Genomic DNA, 18,499 nt, shown 5'->3' on the forward strand with positions numbered 1-18,499 from the left:
GGACCAGTGCTCCAAAGTGTCTTATCGTATTCCGTCCACTGGAGGGCAGCAAACAATTAAAAATGTCTTATCGTGTTTCGTCCACTAGATGGCAGTAAATAATTAAAAAATGTCTTATCGTGTTTCGTCCACTAGATGGCAGTAAATAATTAAAAATGTCTTATCGTGTTCTGGCCAGTAGAGGGCGCCACACTGAAAATGTCTTTATCGTGTTCTGACCAGTAGAGGGCGCCACACTGAAAATGTCTTACAGAATGACTATCTTACCTAAAACTCACAATCTATCTTTTACTTTTAACAAACAATGCTTAAACTTTCGTGATCCAGCGATCACAATTTTATCGCAGGGAGGGGTTTAAATGAAAAGTATGGGTATTCACTTTGAATTACTTCACTTTCGTGAATTGAATGCCTCTTGTTGTGCTTTCTCTGTGTGTGCACTTCGCGCCTTCAATGCGCATGCGCACACTTCTAGTCAGGCTAGTGAATGAATGTTAACAAATATCTTTAAACTATTCTGAATACCCTGATGATCAATTCACTATCTTTCTATGTAATGCAACAATCACACGCAACCCCCCCTACGTGTCTGAAGCCTAAAGGCCAGAGGCAGAAAGCAGGCGGCTCAATTTAACAACCATTTGTCCTTGAAAAACCACCGCGTGTTTGTAGCCTGCTTTAAAACAGCCTCTTTAACACAACTTGTTTTTTTTTTTTTACAATAATGTTATTTTCACGACACAGCAATTTCAAGATTATCTTTCAATGTAGTTAAACTATTAGTTTCCAATCCAAATCTTTCTCATATGTTTTTCACTGTTCCTCTAGAAGGTCTGTGTGTGTCCTGCGCGTCTGCGCGCGTGTCCTTTCACACAGACAAAGAGTAATGGAGTCTACAGTTCTGCTCATATGTTTTTCACTGCTACAATAATGCTCTTTCACATATCTTACAAAATAGACTTCATAATCCAGTTATACTTTATCAAATTACAATTTTACACACATCAGACTCTTTTCTGATCTAATATACTTACAATCAATAATATATACCAGTCCACTTCAAAATGCCTTTATCAGTTTGTTGCTGGCAGTCTACACTTTTTCATATAGACACTATTAGAGTCCGTCTTCCTCTAATACCGAATTTTACACACATACACGATATTCCATAACATCATGCAAATCAAATCACTCATTTACAAATACCTTACAAATCAAATCGTATATTTTCAAATACGGGCTTCTTAACCCGGCTCTCACCCCCAGTTTAAAGACTATGAAAGATGTGTTTCTATTCCAACAAGATTACCGTTACACAGATTCTTTTGACTATAACTTATCTGAGATTTACAGTCTATTTTAAACACACCAATCGACTAGAGAGCGATCTCTGCAGAAACCTACCTTCTTCGTTAGATTGAAGTTTGCAAAATACTGTAAATTAAGCTATATTATCTCCGTTGCTTGCTCGCCATCATTGTCGTGTATTCTTATTGGTTATGAATCAAACAACAGCTAGTGAGTTTAAGATGATTTAATCCGAGTTACAAACAGATTTATACATACACGTGTTGATCCTGGGGCCTGGTGACAAAAAGAGACCGCTTCCTCCCTTCCTCGCTGGTTTTCCCTAGTCCCCTAGATCCCTGCCCTCTTATGCAAATACAGTCACAGGTCATAGCCTATCACCTTATCTAGATGGTCATGAGGGCCGTCCCCTGTGATGTCACTGTGATGTCACCCTTCCGGGTGCCCGCTGGTGCAAACATGAAGGCTACAGAATAGCATGACCCCCTATCATACTATCTATGCATGTGTGTGGAAATATACGACACTACCGCCTCGTCTTATTGCTTAAGACTTATGAAGTGCATAATAGGGCCCTTTATGTCTCATCTCAGTGTGGGGGGAACCACGCATCCAACGCCTTTTCGAGCAATCCATCCACAACCACAACATTTAGGATGAAATTTACAAGCAGGTCTGTGACAAATCTCCGTCGGTAAAGACGAGATTTGAAACGACGAAGTGCCGTGAAAGGATCGACTACCTCAAAAAGAAGTACAGAGAAAGCATCACGCACAACAGGAGAACCGGTTCGGACCCCATGTACTCTCAGTACTTCTCCGAAATCAATGCTGTTTTGGGTAAGTTAAACATTGTATTGCATGCTAGCAGGCTAACGTTAGCTAGTTGGCAAGTGCTAGCAGCTTCCTAGATGGCTGGTTGGCAAACGATGTAGCTAGCTAGCACTTGCTAGTGCAGTGTAACGTTATTAGGCCCAACTTGCTACTTGGCTGGTGCAATTGTGTCTGCTAATATTAACTGTCTAGATGGGTGGCTGGATAATTAGCAGATGGGCTGGATGGCTAAATGGATGGCTGAATTGTAACATTATCATAATAAGCATTCTACATGGACAGCTAACTAACTGAACTTTGGTTGATATCAAAAGGTTGTCGTCCTATGACTAATCCTGGACATGCTCACATGGACAACTTCAGCTCTGGTGATGAGACTGTAGAGCCATCTGGTAAGATTGGATATCACCATCCTTATTTCAAATATCTTTTTACAAATAGTGAGTGGATGTACGACTAGCACTAACGTTACAACAACTATACTAGTACTACACTTTTTTACAGTGAGTAGACTAGATCATGTAGGCATTACTGCTACTAGTATAATACAAATAATACGTGTCTGTTGTTTATTTCAGAATCCCCAACTGAACCCCCTGATACTGAGACTGACTTTGGCAGAGCAGCTGACAGAGATCAGAGTTCCAGCACAAGCAAATCCAATGGCACTCCACAAGGTAAGAGGTCTACTGATATACATTCTCATTTTAGAAGTGTGTTTCTTATACCTCCATCTCATGGATGCAATTATCAAAATGTAAGATAATTATCAATTACATAAAAAAAATAGTTCTTATTCAGCAGGCTGTTTCTTTTTTTTTTACAGTTGCACAAAAAAGAAGAGGCAGAAAGACCAAAATCATGGAAGCTCTGGATAAAAGTATTGACCGACTGCTTGACCACGACAAGGAAAGTGATTCTCTCAGCCATGAAAAGGAGAGATTCGCATGTGAGCGGGAGGTGGAAAGCAGGCGGTTGGATCTCGAGAGGTCACGCCTCGACTTTGATATTCAAAGAATGGAGGCTGAAGAGAGGCGCTCTCATGATAATCGACTAATGATGATGCAGTTTATGCAGCGTATGATGCCTACACCACCACCCACTTGTATGTATCCTCCTATGTATTCAGGTTCTTTGGCTGACACAACCACATTTCCATATGGAGCTCCTATGCCACCAGCTCCAATGGCTACACCAATTTACCAGCCAGACTCTCCTTAGAAGCCTGTAGTTTAGGGTAGCCATAACACAAGACTAGTCACTTTGCTTTGCTCCTTCTTAGTCATGCTCGTACCCCTAATTTTTTGTGGGAACATTGTATTAAAACTAGCCATACTTTTTCATGAGTAATACAATGTTCCCACAAAAAATTAGGGGTAAAAACATGGGGTATGAGTACGACTTGGGAAGGAGCAAAGCGAAGTGACTAGTCGTGTGTTACTAAGTTTAGAGTAGCTCTGGTCTGGTACAGAAGTACAGCCCTGTCCTAGCCAATGTTGAGTCATGTTTAGGCATAGGAAGTGAAAATAAGTGTTAAATACTGTGGGTATGTTACTTTTTTTTTTTTTTTTTAAAAACAACCCATCTTGGGGGGCACTTAAGTTCTCAGGTGCTGACAATTGTACACTGTACATATTTTTACTTTTACATTTATACTTTTATTTTAACTGAACACTACTTTTCGTTGAAGTTGTTAACTTTGTTTGTGGAGAAGATCCATGCTTCACAACTGTAGTGCTTTTCACCTGTCAGCAACCAAAAGAAAATCTTTAAATAAAGATACGTTTTTGATATACAATTCATCCTACTGCCTGTCTGCCTGAAATGTGTGCGACTAGAGCTTCACGGATCCTATCTGCAGTGGTAAGTGCAGGGAGGATCCCCTCTGCAGGGTCTTCTTCCTCAGGCTGGGCAGGTGTGTCGTCATCTGCAGGCTGCTCGGGTGGGTTGTCCTCTCCTGGGAGCGTTGGTGTGTAGTCGAGCTTCTGTATCTCACAAAAGTTGTGCAAAACAATGCAGGCTGCTACTATGTATTTCACATGTTCTGTTTGTGAGTCATTCCTCTTCATAATGGAACGCCACCGTCCTTTTAAGCGCCCAAAAGCATGCTCAACATGAATGCGAGCACTGCTCAAGCATTCATTGAACTGTTTTTGAGGTCCCCTTGCTGTGCCGTCTGGGTATGGCTTCATAATGTTTGTTGTGAGGCTGTAGGCGGAGTCAGCAAGAATTAGCACTGGTATGTCAACACCTTGTATGTTCTTGGTAAGGGGGGGGAAGAATGTGCCATTATCAAGTTTTTGGCAAAGACGAGAGTTTTCAAAAACAAAAGAATCATGGCACTTTCCTGGCCAGCCAACGTCAAAGTCCATGAACTTGTACTCATGGTCAACCAGCCCCTGCAATTGGACACTGTACCAGCCTTTTCTGTTGTGGTAGTCGGTATGGTAGGCAGATGGTGCTACAATCGGTATGTGTGTACCATCCAGGGCTCCAGCGCACATTGGGAATCCAGTTTTCCTCTCAAATCCTCCAGTGATGGCTTTCACTTCAGGTGCAGTTGTAGGTCTTATAACATACACTCTCTTCAATTTGCAGAGTGCCTGACACACCTCCCAAAAGATGTCGCATGCAGTGCTTTTTCCAATTCCAAACAGGTTGCCCAGGTCATGGAATTCAACATTGCTTGCAAGCTTGTACAGAGTGACCGCCACTCTTTTTTCCAGGGAGACTGGGGCTTTCATCACCGTGGTTTTGGGGTTGACATACTGGCGAAGCTGGTCACAGAGGTTGAGGAATGTTGTTTGTGGCATTCGGAAGTTACGGTACCACTCAGTGTCATCAAAGTTTTGCAGGACGTCACATTCCCAAAACACACTTCTCCGCTCCCTTGGTGCGCTGGGGATGGGACACCAACTGCTCACTGTAATATAGAAGGCAGAGAAAGGTGGTCTTTAAAAAAACAATACAACTGCTGGCCCTAATCGACAGTATTTTTTGTAATACAGTATGGTGCAAACAACATTCTTTTTTGGTGAATTTAGCTTTATTCCAATGTGGGTGCATTGAGCAAAACATTAATAATACAGGGGGGTAAGATCAAGGATGTTTTAAATGTAGGGTAAGATGTGTTGGGTTGGGTTAAGACTAGCCCAAGCCGCGACTGGTTTATTACATATAAGCCCAGAGTCACGGCTGGGCTGTCCGAACTGTCCCACAGTTGCAGTGCCACTGATGGGGGTACCCATGGATAACGTTCATATTTGAGATACGACGTAAGGAAACGGGTAAGGATTCCCCTCCGATTTGAGCAACATGTGACTATTTCAGTAGCACTGCAGTAGAGAACAGTGGGGCTGTGTTGGCTAACATTATTTGGCTAGCTAGCTATTATTAGCAGTTCATAAACAAGCTTACCGGCAACCGTCATAAGTGTGGCCCATCTCTGCAGCTTGCAAGACCTGGCTCTTCTGATCGATTTGATCACGCTTCTTCTTATTATTGGTCGCCATGAGGGGATGACAGGCGTAGATAGTGAAGATTCAAGGGAGTCAATAATGTCTTCCACATCCATTGTATGTGGTCAAAACAGGAAATTCTAGTGTTAATATCGCGCACGAAATCATGCAATGCGTACCAAATACTGACATGTCGATCCTCAGGTAATTTATATGCCGTCCGGACAGGGCTTTAGAATGGTTTTGATTTTCTCTACTCACATTGAAAACTGCATATCTGCAATAAAAACCTGGCTAACCCACAACTTCCTCAAACTCAACAGTGACAAGACAGAACTCATTCTCATCGGCACCAAATCCACACTCAATAAAACCGGACCCATCACACTCACCATTGAGGACACTACCATCACCCCCTCCCCCCTGGCTCGCAACCTTGGCTTCATCCTGGACCCCACCCTCTCATTTGATGGAGTCAGCTCCATCGTCAAGACCTCCTACTTCCACCTCCAAAACATTGCCAAAATTAGACACTGCCTCTCCCCCCCCCCCCCCCCCCCGCTGCTGAATCCCTCATCCACGCCTTCATCTCCTCCCACCTTGACTATTGCAACTCTCTACTCACCGGCATCACCTCCCGCTCCCTCCATAGACTTCAGATGGTTCAAAACTCAGCCGCCCGCCTACTCTCAAACACCCGGTCCCGCGACCACATCACTCCTGTCCTCCACTGACTCCCCATCAAAGAACGTATCAAATTCAAAGTACTCCTCCTTACATACAAGGCCCTCCATAGCCTGGCCCCCCCTTACCTGACTGACCTCCTTCTCCCCCATCGCCCTACCCGTACCCTCCTCCGATCCTCATCCACTGTTCCCCTCACTGTCCCACCCTCGAAACTCAAAGGCTTCGGAGACCGTGCCTTTTCACGAGCTGCACCCCGCCTCTGGAACCACTCAGAGACTCACCCTCACTCTCCACTTTTAAATCCCACCTCAAAACCTACCAGTTCTCCCATGCATAAACCTTCCCTACCCCTAACCATCTCCCCTAACCCTGCCACCCCCCTCCCCCCTTGGATATTGCTGCGTTAATTGTTCCCTGTGCCTGTTCGTTAAGTCTGTGTTCTATGTGCTCATGTTATCTGTTGCTTGTTGTTTCTGTGTTTTCTGTTTTTCCCATATTGTCAGCATCTTTGAGCCCCGGGAAAGCGATATATAAATACAATGATTTATTATTATTATTATTATTATTATTATTACTCAGTGTGAGCATTTGAATTGTTATGCCAAACCCCACCAGTACTAAAAACAGAGCTTGCTCTGATTATCATAATCAAGCCAATTACAGTAATACTGTTTCAGTTATAGTATGTTGACATTTTAAGGAAAATCTTAATCTTGGACGACCATTATATCTACTCCACTCTGGAAAACATGTCATAATTACAAATGATTGATTGGACTGCTAAGGTGAATGAAGTGGGGTGTGTGAGTCTTGTTATAAACATTACAACTTAGATGTTGAATGACAATAACAATGTTATCATGTGATTCATATCATATCTTTAAAAGGTAGGGCTTGAACAGAAAAAGAAAAGGGAGAAATGAAACTAGAAGACAAATGAATCTTCTTCTGGACAGCAATAAGGATAAATAGGTGTGTTAAATGTTAATTCACCACAGAAGAAGAGACACTATAGACACAGTAAGGAACTGTTTATACTGTATTTCAAACATTATTATTACATTATTTGAGTGCTTTATAATTGTTCAGGCTTCTAAAAAAAGCAGGGAGAATAGGAATCTAGTGTAGCCACATACCACATATTCAAATCCCTTGAATAGACTTTGGATTTTGCTGTTGTGGTGTATAGGCTAGTTTAAATAAATTACAATTATGCAGACCTCACCTAAAGTATGTAACATTAAATCTCTTGTCTGCCAACTTGGTATTATTTACCTATTAACTGTTTATTTTCCATCCAATCGTAGGTCAAAGTATCGTATATAGTATATAGAGAGGGACAACATGAATTCCAAAATGAAGAGCAATGATGACTTTGTTACAGTTACCGAACGGTGAGTTTACAAAGACTGAGAGGCCATTAATGTGCCTAAATGACTATCACTACTACAAAGACATGAAAAGATAGTAAACGGCTATGCTTTCTATGTTCACATTAAAACTACAATGTTTTTCTAAGTATGTTTTGCTAAATAACAATATGATGATTACCATATCAAGTCTCAGTACTCTATACAATACTCTACTGAAGTTGTAAGCTTGCCTAGCAGAGGTGAATTTGTACAAAAAAGTGCATTTATACTGTGCTCAAGTCTTTGGAGAGAGAAATCAAAATGATCTGTTGACTACTTCATCCATTGTGATTTGAGATCAAGTTCCAAATGTAACAAAAAGTACTGGATTATAAGAAACCTCAAATATATGGGGGTATCAATGATTTATACCAGGGGTGTCAAACTCAAACTTACTGAGGTCCAGGCTGAGGGCTGTGAATAAAATCAGGGGCCAGAATTGATTTAAAAATGTTTTACTTAAGGAATATAAGTAGGTTAGTAACCGTATTAGATATTATGCTTTTTCCATGTTTGTGCAAAAAGATTACTAAATATTTATTAATACAAAATAAGAATACAATTATTAATAAAAACAATAAAGCAAAATAGTATTTATCGAGTGATGAACAAACCACATTTGCATCACAGTAGCCAACTTTTGTCTGTAACAAAATATCAAATAAGGTCTTTGCTACCAGCAAAACGGATTAAACGAGCACAATAGCATTTGCTGCACAATTATTTGGTATAAAATGATAACTGCACAGTTATCAGTTATTATTTGTTGTTTTGTTCAAGACAAAAAAAAGTACTGTGATCCAAATGTGTTTTTGGTTAACTTTTAACCACATATTATGGTATTGTAGTGACCGCTCGTTAGTGAGCAGAGTATTCGTAATTCACGGCGTTCCAGCCTGTACAAAGCACTGTTGATATGTTTGTGTTTACTCAATCACCCAGGTTGCTTAGCGGGTGATATGACGGGATATAAGTGGGACAAAGATGGATGAATGTTGTGGTTGTCAGTACGCATGCAGAGAGTGAGAATAAAGCACATGATTGTTTTTCTACCGGCAAACCGACTACATCGTCCAGTTATTGCCGTCACTCCTACATTGGTGACCCTGACATTCTCTCGAACGTTTTCGGAGATCATTTGAACATGACAACAAACGCAGTTTCACTCAAGCTGCCCGTTTTTTGGGAACAAAATGCCAACGCATGGTTTGCACAAGCTGAAGCTCAATTCGCCCTCAGGGATATTACCGTGGATCATACCAAATACTACTACGTGGTAGCAGCTTTAACCAATTCAACGGCAGCGAGAGTGGTGAGTCTTATTGAAAACCCACCGGCACAGCACAAATATGTTACCTTGAAGGCGCACCTCATAGATACGTTTTGTTTGTCTGAATCTGAACGTGCACGCCAGCTCCTCTCTCTCCCTGGGCTCGGTGACACGAAACCCTCTGAACTGATGGACCACATGCTAGCTCTGCTGGGCGACCATCAGCCGTGTTTTCTTTTTAAAGAGCTTTTTCTGCAACAGTTACCAGACCAGGTTCGTTTTTCAATGGCTAATTCCATCAAAACAGACTTTCGTCAGCTAGCCAAGGAAGCGGATATATTTTTCTCAGCTGGGAAGAAGTGTTTTACAGCCACCATGGATGAGTTTGGGTTCCAACCACTCTCCATCTCCGCTACTGCTGTGGCCCGACGGGTGAGGCCGTCGGGGTTGTGCTTTTACCATATGAAATTCGGGGACAAAGCTAAGAAGTGCCTACCACCATGCAACTACAGTGTGTCGGGAAACGCACAGGCCGCCACTCATTAGCAGCTGTGGGTGCCGGCCATTCTGCAGGCTTGCTGTACGTCACTGACTCCCTCTCCGGCCGCCGTTTTCTGTGTGACACAGGTGCCCAGGTGAGCGTGCTGCCCGTATCGGCAATAGACATTAAAACAGGGAAACAAGGACCCTCCCTTGAGGCTGCCAATGGCAGTGCTATCGCTACCTTCGGCAGGCGCACTGTGGGTTTGTGTTTTGCTGACCAGCGTTTTACCTGGAGTTTTGTGTTGGCCAAAGTGTCTACTCCCCTCTTAGGCGCTGACTTTCTCTGCGCTAACAGCCTCCTGGTGGACGTGGGGAACCGCCGACTCGTCAACGCTGAGACATTCGGCTCTTTGTCATGTGAGCGCAGTGACGCAGCCACAATGAAGCTGTCCAGTGCTGTCTCGCCGGCTGACGATTTTTCTCCTCTTCTATTGGAGTTCTCAGACATCACAACACCTACCTTCTCGGCTGCTACCACCAAACACGGCGTCATGCATTACATCTCCACGGAAGGCCCACCAGTGCATGCCAGGGCCCGTCGCCTCGACCCACACAAGCTCACTATCGCGAAAGAGGAGTTTGCAGCCATGGAGGCACTTGGCATCATTCGCCGTTCTGACAGTCCTTGGGCCTCGCCTCTCCATCTCGTTCCCAAGTCCAACGGAGGCTGGCGTCCGTGCGGCGACTACCGGCGTCTAAATGATGTCACCACACCTGACCGTTACCCCGTTCCACACATTCAAGACTTTTCAGCCCATCTAGCGGGCGCGTCTATTTTTTCTAAAGTGGATTTGGTACGGGGATACCACCAGGTGCCAGTTAGCCCTCAGGACGTCCCCAAGACAGCGGTTATAACACCATTCGGACTTTTTGAGTTTTTGAGGATGCCGTTTGGCCTCAAGAATGCTGCCCAGACCTTTCAGAGGTTGATGGACGCCATGCTGGGCAACCTCCCTTTTGTGTTTGTCTACCTAGACGATATCCTGGTAGCTAGCACGTCCAAGGCAGAGCACCTATCCCACCTCCGTCTCCTCTTCAGTCGCCTCCGGGAACATGGATTAATCATCAACCCAGCAAAGTGCCAGTTTGGACTGCCTGCCATGGATTTCCTCGGCCACCACATCACTACTGCTGGGGCGGTCCCGCTGCCATCAAAGGTGGACGCTGTGCTGCAGCTCCCACGCCCTACCAGCATTAGAGCTTTACAGGAGTTCCTGGGGATGGTGAATTTCTACCATCGATTCATCCCCCAGGCTGCCCACCTAATGCGACCCCTGTATGGGGCTCTCAAGGACAAGACCCCTAAGCACATCATCACATGGTCCGACGAAATGTCAAAGGCATTCTCAGACACCAAGGAAGCCCTCGCGAGCGCGACCATGCTGACTCACCCCGTGCCTGAAGCTTCCGTGGCCTTGACAACTGATGCCTCAGATTATGCCGTTGGAGGCGTTTACGAACAGCTGGTCAGGGGGGGTTTGGCAACCCCTGGCATTTTTCAGCCGACAACTCCGCTCCAGTGAGCAAAAATACAGCACCTTTGACCGAGAGCTCCTCGCTCGGTACTTGGCAGTCAGGCACTTCCGTTTCCTGCTGGAGGCTCGTCCATTCACAGTTTTTGTGGACCACAAACCCTTGATTTTTGCCATGGCTAAGGTGTCGGAGCCGTGGTCTGCCAGGCAGCAGCGTCATCTGGCTTATATCTCCGAGTTCACTACAGACATTCGGCATGTGGCGGGGAAGGACAACCCTGTAGCTGACTGCCTCTCTCGTGCCACTATCGGGGCTGTCCACCTCGGCATCGACTACGCCCATATGGCTGCGGATCAGGTTTCGGACCCAGACATCCAGGCATGCAGGACTGAAGTTTCTGGCCTCCAGTTGGCGGACATCCCCTTCAGTGACGACGGCACAACGCTGCTTTGTGACGTGTCCATGGAGCAGCCGCGCCCCGTGGTTCCACATGCATGGAGACGGCAAGTTTTCGAGGCCATACATGGCCTCTCACACCCAGGCAGGAAACCTTCGCAGCGCCTGATTGCGGCGAAATTCGTCTGGCCCAGGATGAAGGTTGACATTGGTGGGTGGGTCAAGACCTGCGTGCCATGCCAACGTGCGAAGGTCCATCGTCATGTTAAGGCCCCGCTGGAGCGGTTCACGGTCCCAGAAAGACGCTTCGACCATGTCAACATTGATCTGGTGGGTCCCCTTCCCGCCTCCAGGGGGTACACTCACCTTCTGACGATGGTGGACAGGACCACCCGTTGGCCAGAGGCCGTCCCACTGACGGAGACTACCACAGCTGAGGTGGCCCGCGCATTCATCGGCACCTGGGTCTCCCGGTTTGGGGTCCCCTCAGACCTTTCCTCTGATCGGGGGGCCCAGTTCACTTCTGGCTTATGGACTTCCATTACTCAGCAGCTGGGTGTCTCCCTCCACCGCACTACGGCTTACCACCCACAGGCCAATGGCCTGTGTGAACGTTTTCACCGGTCCATGAAGGCTGCCCTTAAAGCCGATCTCCGGGGCGACGGCTGGGTCGACAGACTTCCTTGGGTGATGCTGGGACTCCGTACTGCACCTAAGGAGGACCTCCTTTCGTCCTCTGCTGAGCTGGTGTACGGCCAACCCCTCCGGGTTCCGGGGGATTTCCTCCCCTGTGCTACGGTCCCCTGGTCAGCACCAGAACAGCGAAGTGCGCTGCTGGACAAGGCCAAGTCCTTCCGGCCGATCCCTACCTCATGCCATGGCGTTCCTAAGGTACGTGTCCCGCCTGATCTGAAGGCAGCGGGGTATGTCTTTATCCGCCAAGACGCCCATCGAGCCCCTCTGCAACCGCCCTATGATGGTCCCTACCGGGTCGTGGAGACAGGCGACAAATCCTTTATTATCGACATGGGGGGTAGTAAGGAACGCATCTCGGTGGATCGCCTTAAGCCAGCTCATCTGGACTTGGACCGTCCCATCGAGGTGGCCCACCCGCCCCGCCGCGGTCGCCCCCCTGTTAAAACAGTCCCGACCCTAGCTCCTGCAGACCCCCTGCCCTGCCGTCCGAGGCCGGCCAAACGTCCGCCTGTTGTTTTTCCCCTGCCTCGGTCTCCTGTGCCTGCTCAAGGGCGCCAGAGTCGCTTTGGGCGAGTTATCAGAGTCCCTGACCGTTTTTTGGGGCCGGTTCTTGTGAATTCTGGGGGGACGTGTGTAGTGACCGCTCGTTAGTGAGCAGAGTATTCGTAATTCACGGCGTTCCAGCCTGTACAAAGCACTGTTGATATGTTTGTGTTTACTCAATCACCCAGGTTGCTTAGCGGGTGATATGACGGGATATAAGTGGGACAAAGATGGATGAATGTTGTGGTTGTCAGTACGCATGCAGAGAGTGAGAATAAAGCACATGATTGTTTTTCTACCGGCAAACCGACTACATCGTCCAGTTATTGCCGTCACTCCTACAGTATCAACACTATCACAACCACCTCTCTCTGACTAAAGATCACCTTCATAAACAAGTGGTTTTATGACCAGCAGTCCAAGCTCCCATGGTGACTGTGTCACTGACTGCCTGGCAAGTTGGAAAGTGAGACAAGTTGCCTACGCATCTGGCCCTCCCGTAGACGCAGTTTCATTTGAAACGCCTTTTCTGAGTCTCACATTTCAGTGATCAGCTGTTTTCGACCCTGGAGTTTTACATTCAGGGCATTGACGTGTTCCGTTACGTCACACATAAATGCCAAGTTGCTCAACCACTTTTCATCCTCAAACTCAGGGATTACCTTTTGTTGGCTTTCCATGAAACAAGCGATCTCAACGCGGGTATCATAAAATCTTAAAGGCGGCTACAGACTAGACGACTTTTCAAGTTGTAACATCGCTGAGCCTCTCACACTAAACGACCGTCGTGCTGGTGTCCGCGTCGCAGCGGCGTGCAGACTGCGCAGCACAGCGCAGACTACAGGATGTGGCAACGACGGGGGCTCACAGACTACAAGATTCTTCACTTGATCGGGACGATTCGCCAAGCTGTAGTGTCGCGATATCAGCACATGATGACGAGACGTTGACAGCTGTCAAAAAATATTAGCATTTCCTCGACCTCTCATTGGCTGTGCTGTCCACACGGGTCGTTGCCCATCTCAGACTAGCAGATTGTGCACCGATAAAATGAAACATGTTTGGAAAAATCGGGAGCCCTGCGACGGCCCTCCGACGGGATCGGCGGCCCTCCGATTGCGTCTCTGAGCCTGTCACATTAAACGAGCGTCGGAGACGGCGCGTCCCCGAGTTTGCAATGACGGGAGGATTTTGTCTCCGACCGCAAGAAACTGGTCGGCGACAGCTAAATCGGGGTTGTCACGACCCAACAGCAATGTGCGTACATTGATAGTCAATGGGCTCGTTCCCACACAGGGCCGAGGCCAGACACAGGTAGATTAGCTCAGGGTTAGCTGACAGCACCCAGGTAGATGTTAAGGGGAAAATGGCTTACCTGGCTCCGATGTATCGTGGCGTGGTCCGCGGGGATACTGAACAGCCCGCACGTTCGTTCAGTGGGGTGTTCCTTCCCATTCAGTATTGACATATAACAAAACAAACAAAACCGGACACGACACAACACGACCTCGGGGGTAATGCAATATTCCACACGGTAATAGTCTTGATAATAATTGTCCAAGGGGTTCTCTTCTAGATAAGGCGTCTCAATCAGTATTTCTCTTCTCGCTTAACTCCACTCTCCACTCTCCTCTCTCCAGGTAGCAAATGAGCACCTTTCCATATACCTTTCGAACAACCCGCCAACAGGCAAGCCACTCCCCCCATGTACCCTGGGTAGCCAATCAACACCCCCTGAGCTTACCATGACAACTACGAACAGTTGGATCGTGACAGGGTTAAAATCGTCTAGTGTGTACTCGGCTTAACCAAACCACAGACCTCCCCGCACATCGCAGGTGCACCATCGTGCACCACCATTTCGTTGATGCAGCGCTCCATTTGTGTGAAAATGTCCTGTCCAGTAGACCCTGATATGGGTTTCAGGGCAAGCACACTTTACAATTTCCAGAGAAATTGTACCTCTAGTTGTTATTGTGCTTCAAACAAACACACAATGCCCATAGAGGTCTCCCTCTCACAGCTCTTCCTCCTTTCAAAAACCTTACGGTAGAGCAATTGGTTTCCAGTTGGTCTTAAGTCCCATCTGCTACAGTTCAACCTAAGACAAAAGCAATCTGGGAAGACAGAGCAGTCTTTAACTATTACCGACTATTACTAATGCAACTTATAAATCAACCAGAATCACTATTCCCATCAATAGCTGGAATAGTGAGGGTAGGGTCTTACAAGAAAATAACATGGTTCTCAAGAGGAAAGAAGCTGTTGATTTGTGTGCAAATGCTTTTTGTTTTGATATTCCTGTATGATAAAGTCTGTAATTGAACTTCTCTTCTGAAACTTTTTTTTATCCAGACTTTTATTCTGAAACTTTTTGTTTCTGACTTTTATTCTGAATTTTTTTTTTTTTTTACTTTTATTCTGAAACCTTTTTTTATCCGGACTTTTATTCTGAAACTTTTTATTTCAGACTTTTATTCAGAAACTTTTTTTTTATCCAGATTTTTATTCTGAAACTTTTTTTCTGACTTTTATTCTGAAACTTTTTTTTATCCAGACTTTTATTCTGAAACTTTTTTTTATCTGACTTTTATTCTGAAACGTTTTTTTTTTACTTTTATTCAGAAACTTTTTTTTTCCGGACTTTTATTCTGATTCTTTATTCTTTTTGTATTATTATTTATTTTGGTACGTTTTTAAACAACAAACATCTAGACGTCACAACAAGGACAGACATTAAAGGAAAACAATTATCTCCATAAAGTAGAAAGTATGAAAAATAAAGTAATTATAAGACAAAACACAACAGCAAACAAAAAGACAATAAACAACAGCCAAGAGACAAAAACGAAACAGAAAAATACATATGCCAATAAACAAAAGTGTGTGTGCAAAGAGGGAAAGGCATTACCACCATCAACAACCACGTAGATATAAGAGTTCATATATCTAAAAGATAAATGCATTTTTAAAAAAAAGGAAAGTAAAAAAGTGGGTCTCAAAATAACGTAACCAAATGTGTCATTAATTCTCTTCCATAAAAGATAAGAAGGGGGACCACACTTCAGAAAACACATCCGCCTTATCCTGCAGGTCATATTTAAAGAGGGAAATTGAAGGAGCTCTTCTACCAATACATCTCAGACACCCTCAGCCACATCTAAAGAACAAAATTCTTCTTATATTACAGAGAGGAATTGAGGGAGCTCTTCTACCAATACATCTCAGACACCCTCAGCTACATCGACACTGTGAGTGAATTCTGCAACAGGCATTCAAAATGGACCCTGCAGAGGGAGACAGAACTGAAGATGATAAGGGACATCAAGGGCAGAACTCACCGAATCAACCTCAAGTTCGACTATGTCCGTAACTCGCAAGACAAGGTCAAGGCGTTTGGCAAGTATGTATGGAGTGGCCTGACCCAGATGACTGCTGACAGCAAGCGTGAGAAGCTGGAGAAGGAGCTGGGCGCGGTACTAAAGGACACTCTGGGTGGGCTGGAGAGGTTTGACTACTTCCTGGATGCTGTGGAGAAGCTGGCGGTCACCTCTCTGGCTGTGTTTGCTGAGGAGAGACGGTTTTTCCATCTGCCTCAAGGTACTGGTCCTGCAAGTATCAGGGCGGTCATCACATCTGCAAGACTGGCCTGTCCCCTCCTCCTCCACTTTAAGAGGGATGCAGGGGCCTTCTTCCTCCCCAACCTTCTCAACATAGAGGTGCTGGCCATTCAGCTTGACACATACATACGCATCTCCCAGCAGCTCTGTGACAGTATGGAGAAAATGTAAGTATCATACAAATCCCTTGATCCCTCATTCAGATATTTAAATTAAATCAATCTCACTCCAGTATGACACCATGGGCCTCATTTCTAGAAAGTACTTTGGATCAAATTTGATCTTACCCGTGTCGTACGTAGAAAACCACGTCAACGTAGTGATTTATACAATTTTAACGTGAGTCAATTTGACCGTGGAAACGATCGTAGCTCTACGTCGGGTATTGACCTTGCATACGCACATTACCTACTGGTTATGCAGAGTTATTACAGGCATGTGAGCCTGAACCTTTTTTTATCCAGACTTTTATTCTGAAACTTTTTTTTTTCAAACTTTTATTCAGAAACGTATTGTTATCCCGACTTTTATTCAGAAACTTTTTTTGCTGACTTTTATTCTGAAACTATTTTTTATGCAGACTTTTATTAAGAAACTTTTTTTATGACTTTTATTCTTTTATTCTGATTCTTTATTCTTTTTTTATTATTTATTTTGGTAAGTTTTTAAACAACAAACATCTAGACATCACAACAAGGACAGACATTAAAGGAAAACAATTATCTCCATAAAGTAGAAAGTATGAAAAATAAAGTAATTATAAGACAAAACACAACAGCAAACAAAAAGACAATAAACAACAGCCAAGAGACAAAAACAAAACAAAAAAATACATATGCCAATAAACAAAAGTGTGTGTGCAATGAGGGAAAGGGGGGGGGGCATTACCACCATCAACAACCACATAGATATAAGAGTTCCTATATCTAAAAGATAAATGCAAAAGAAAAAAGAAAAGTAAAAAAGTGGGTCTCAAAATAACATAACCAAATTTGTCATTAATTCTCTTCCATAAAAGATAAGAAGGGGGACCACAATTCAGAAAACACATCCGCCTTATCCTGCAGGTCATATTTAAAGAGGGAAATTGAAGGAGCTCTTCTACCAATACATCTCAGACGCCCTCAGCCACATCTAAAGAACACAATTCTTCTTATATTACAGAGAGGAATTGAGGGAGCTCTTCTACCAATACATCTCAGACACCCTCAGCTACATCGACACTGTGAGTGAATTCTGCAACAGGCATTCAAAATGGACCCTGCAGAGGGAGACAGAACTGAAGATGATAAGGGACATCAAGGACAGAACTGACAGAATCAACCTCAAGTTCGACTATGTCCGTAACTCGCAAGACAAGGTCAAGGCGTTTGGCAAGTATGTATGGAGTGGCCTGACCCAGATGACTGCTGACAGCAAGCGTGAGAAGCTGGAGAAGGAGCTGGGCGCGGTACTAAAGGACACTCTGGGTGGGCTGGAGAGGTTTGACTACTTCCTGGATGCTGTGGAGAAGCTGGCGGTCACCTCTCTGGCTGTGTTTGCTGAGGAGAGACGGTTTTTCCATCTGCCTCAAGGTACTGGTCCTGCAAGTATCAGGGCGGTCATCACATCTGCAAGACTGGCCTGTCCCCTCCTCCTCCACTTTAAGAGGGATGCAGGGGCCTTCTTCCTCCCCAACCTTCTCAACATAGAGGTGCTGGCCATTCAGCTTGACACATACATACGCATCTCCCAGCAGCTCTGTGACAGTATGGAGAAAATGTAAGTATCATACAAATCCCTTGATCCCTCATTCAGATATTTAAATTAAATCAATCTCACTCCAGTATGACACCATTGGCCTCGTTTATAGAAAGTACTTTGGATCAAATTTGATCTTACCCGTGTCGTACATAGAAAACCACGTCAACGTAGTGATTTATACAATTTCAACGTGAGTCAATTTGACCGTGGAAACGATCGTAGCTCTACGTCGGGTATTGACCTTGCGTATGCACATTACCTACTGGTTATGCAGAGTTGGGTCATTTTTTTTATACGGTGCCTTTTGGACTTCATAACTTGTGAAAAATAAATGATTGATTTACCTATATTTTAATGTTCTATTATATAAAGGACATATCTAACTTGCTGAAAAACATAGTGGTCGAGCTCAGGCACCTAAATTGTATTATATTTAGATATATTAACAACATGTGTCACATGGAATATGTCCACCCTGTTATGGACATAGACATAATTGTTTCATTGTGTTTTCAGT

General features: G+C 44.7%; 1 protein-coding gene across 1 annotated transcript; it reads left to right on the forward strand.

Annotated features, from left to right (window-relative positions):
• Positions 1–15,930: 15,930 nt before the first annotated feature.
• LOC308150309 (uncharacterized protein) lies at positions 15,931–18,004 on the forward strand (the record flags this gene model as incomplete). The annotated part of the gene is made up of 2 exons (XM_080523155.1): positions 15,931–16,406; positions 17,404–18,004. 2 exons carry the CDS (start codon positions 15,931–15,933, stop codon positions 18,002–18,004), a joined length of 1,077 nt encoding a protein of 358 aa, XP_080379281.1.
• Positions 18,005–18,499: the final 495 nt, after the last annotated feature.

This window comes from Nansenia antarctica (assembly GCF_963989245.1).
Source record: "Nansenia antarctica genome assembly, chromosome: 2".
Classification (NCBI taxonomy): Eukaryota; Metazoa; Chordata; class Actinopteri; order Argentiniformes; family Microstomatidae; genus Nansenia; species Nansenia antarctica.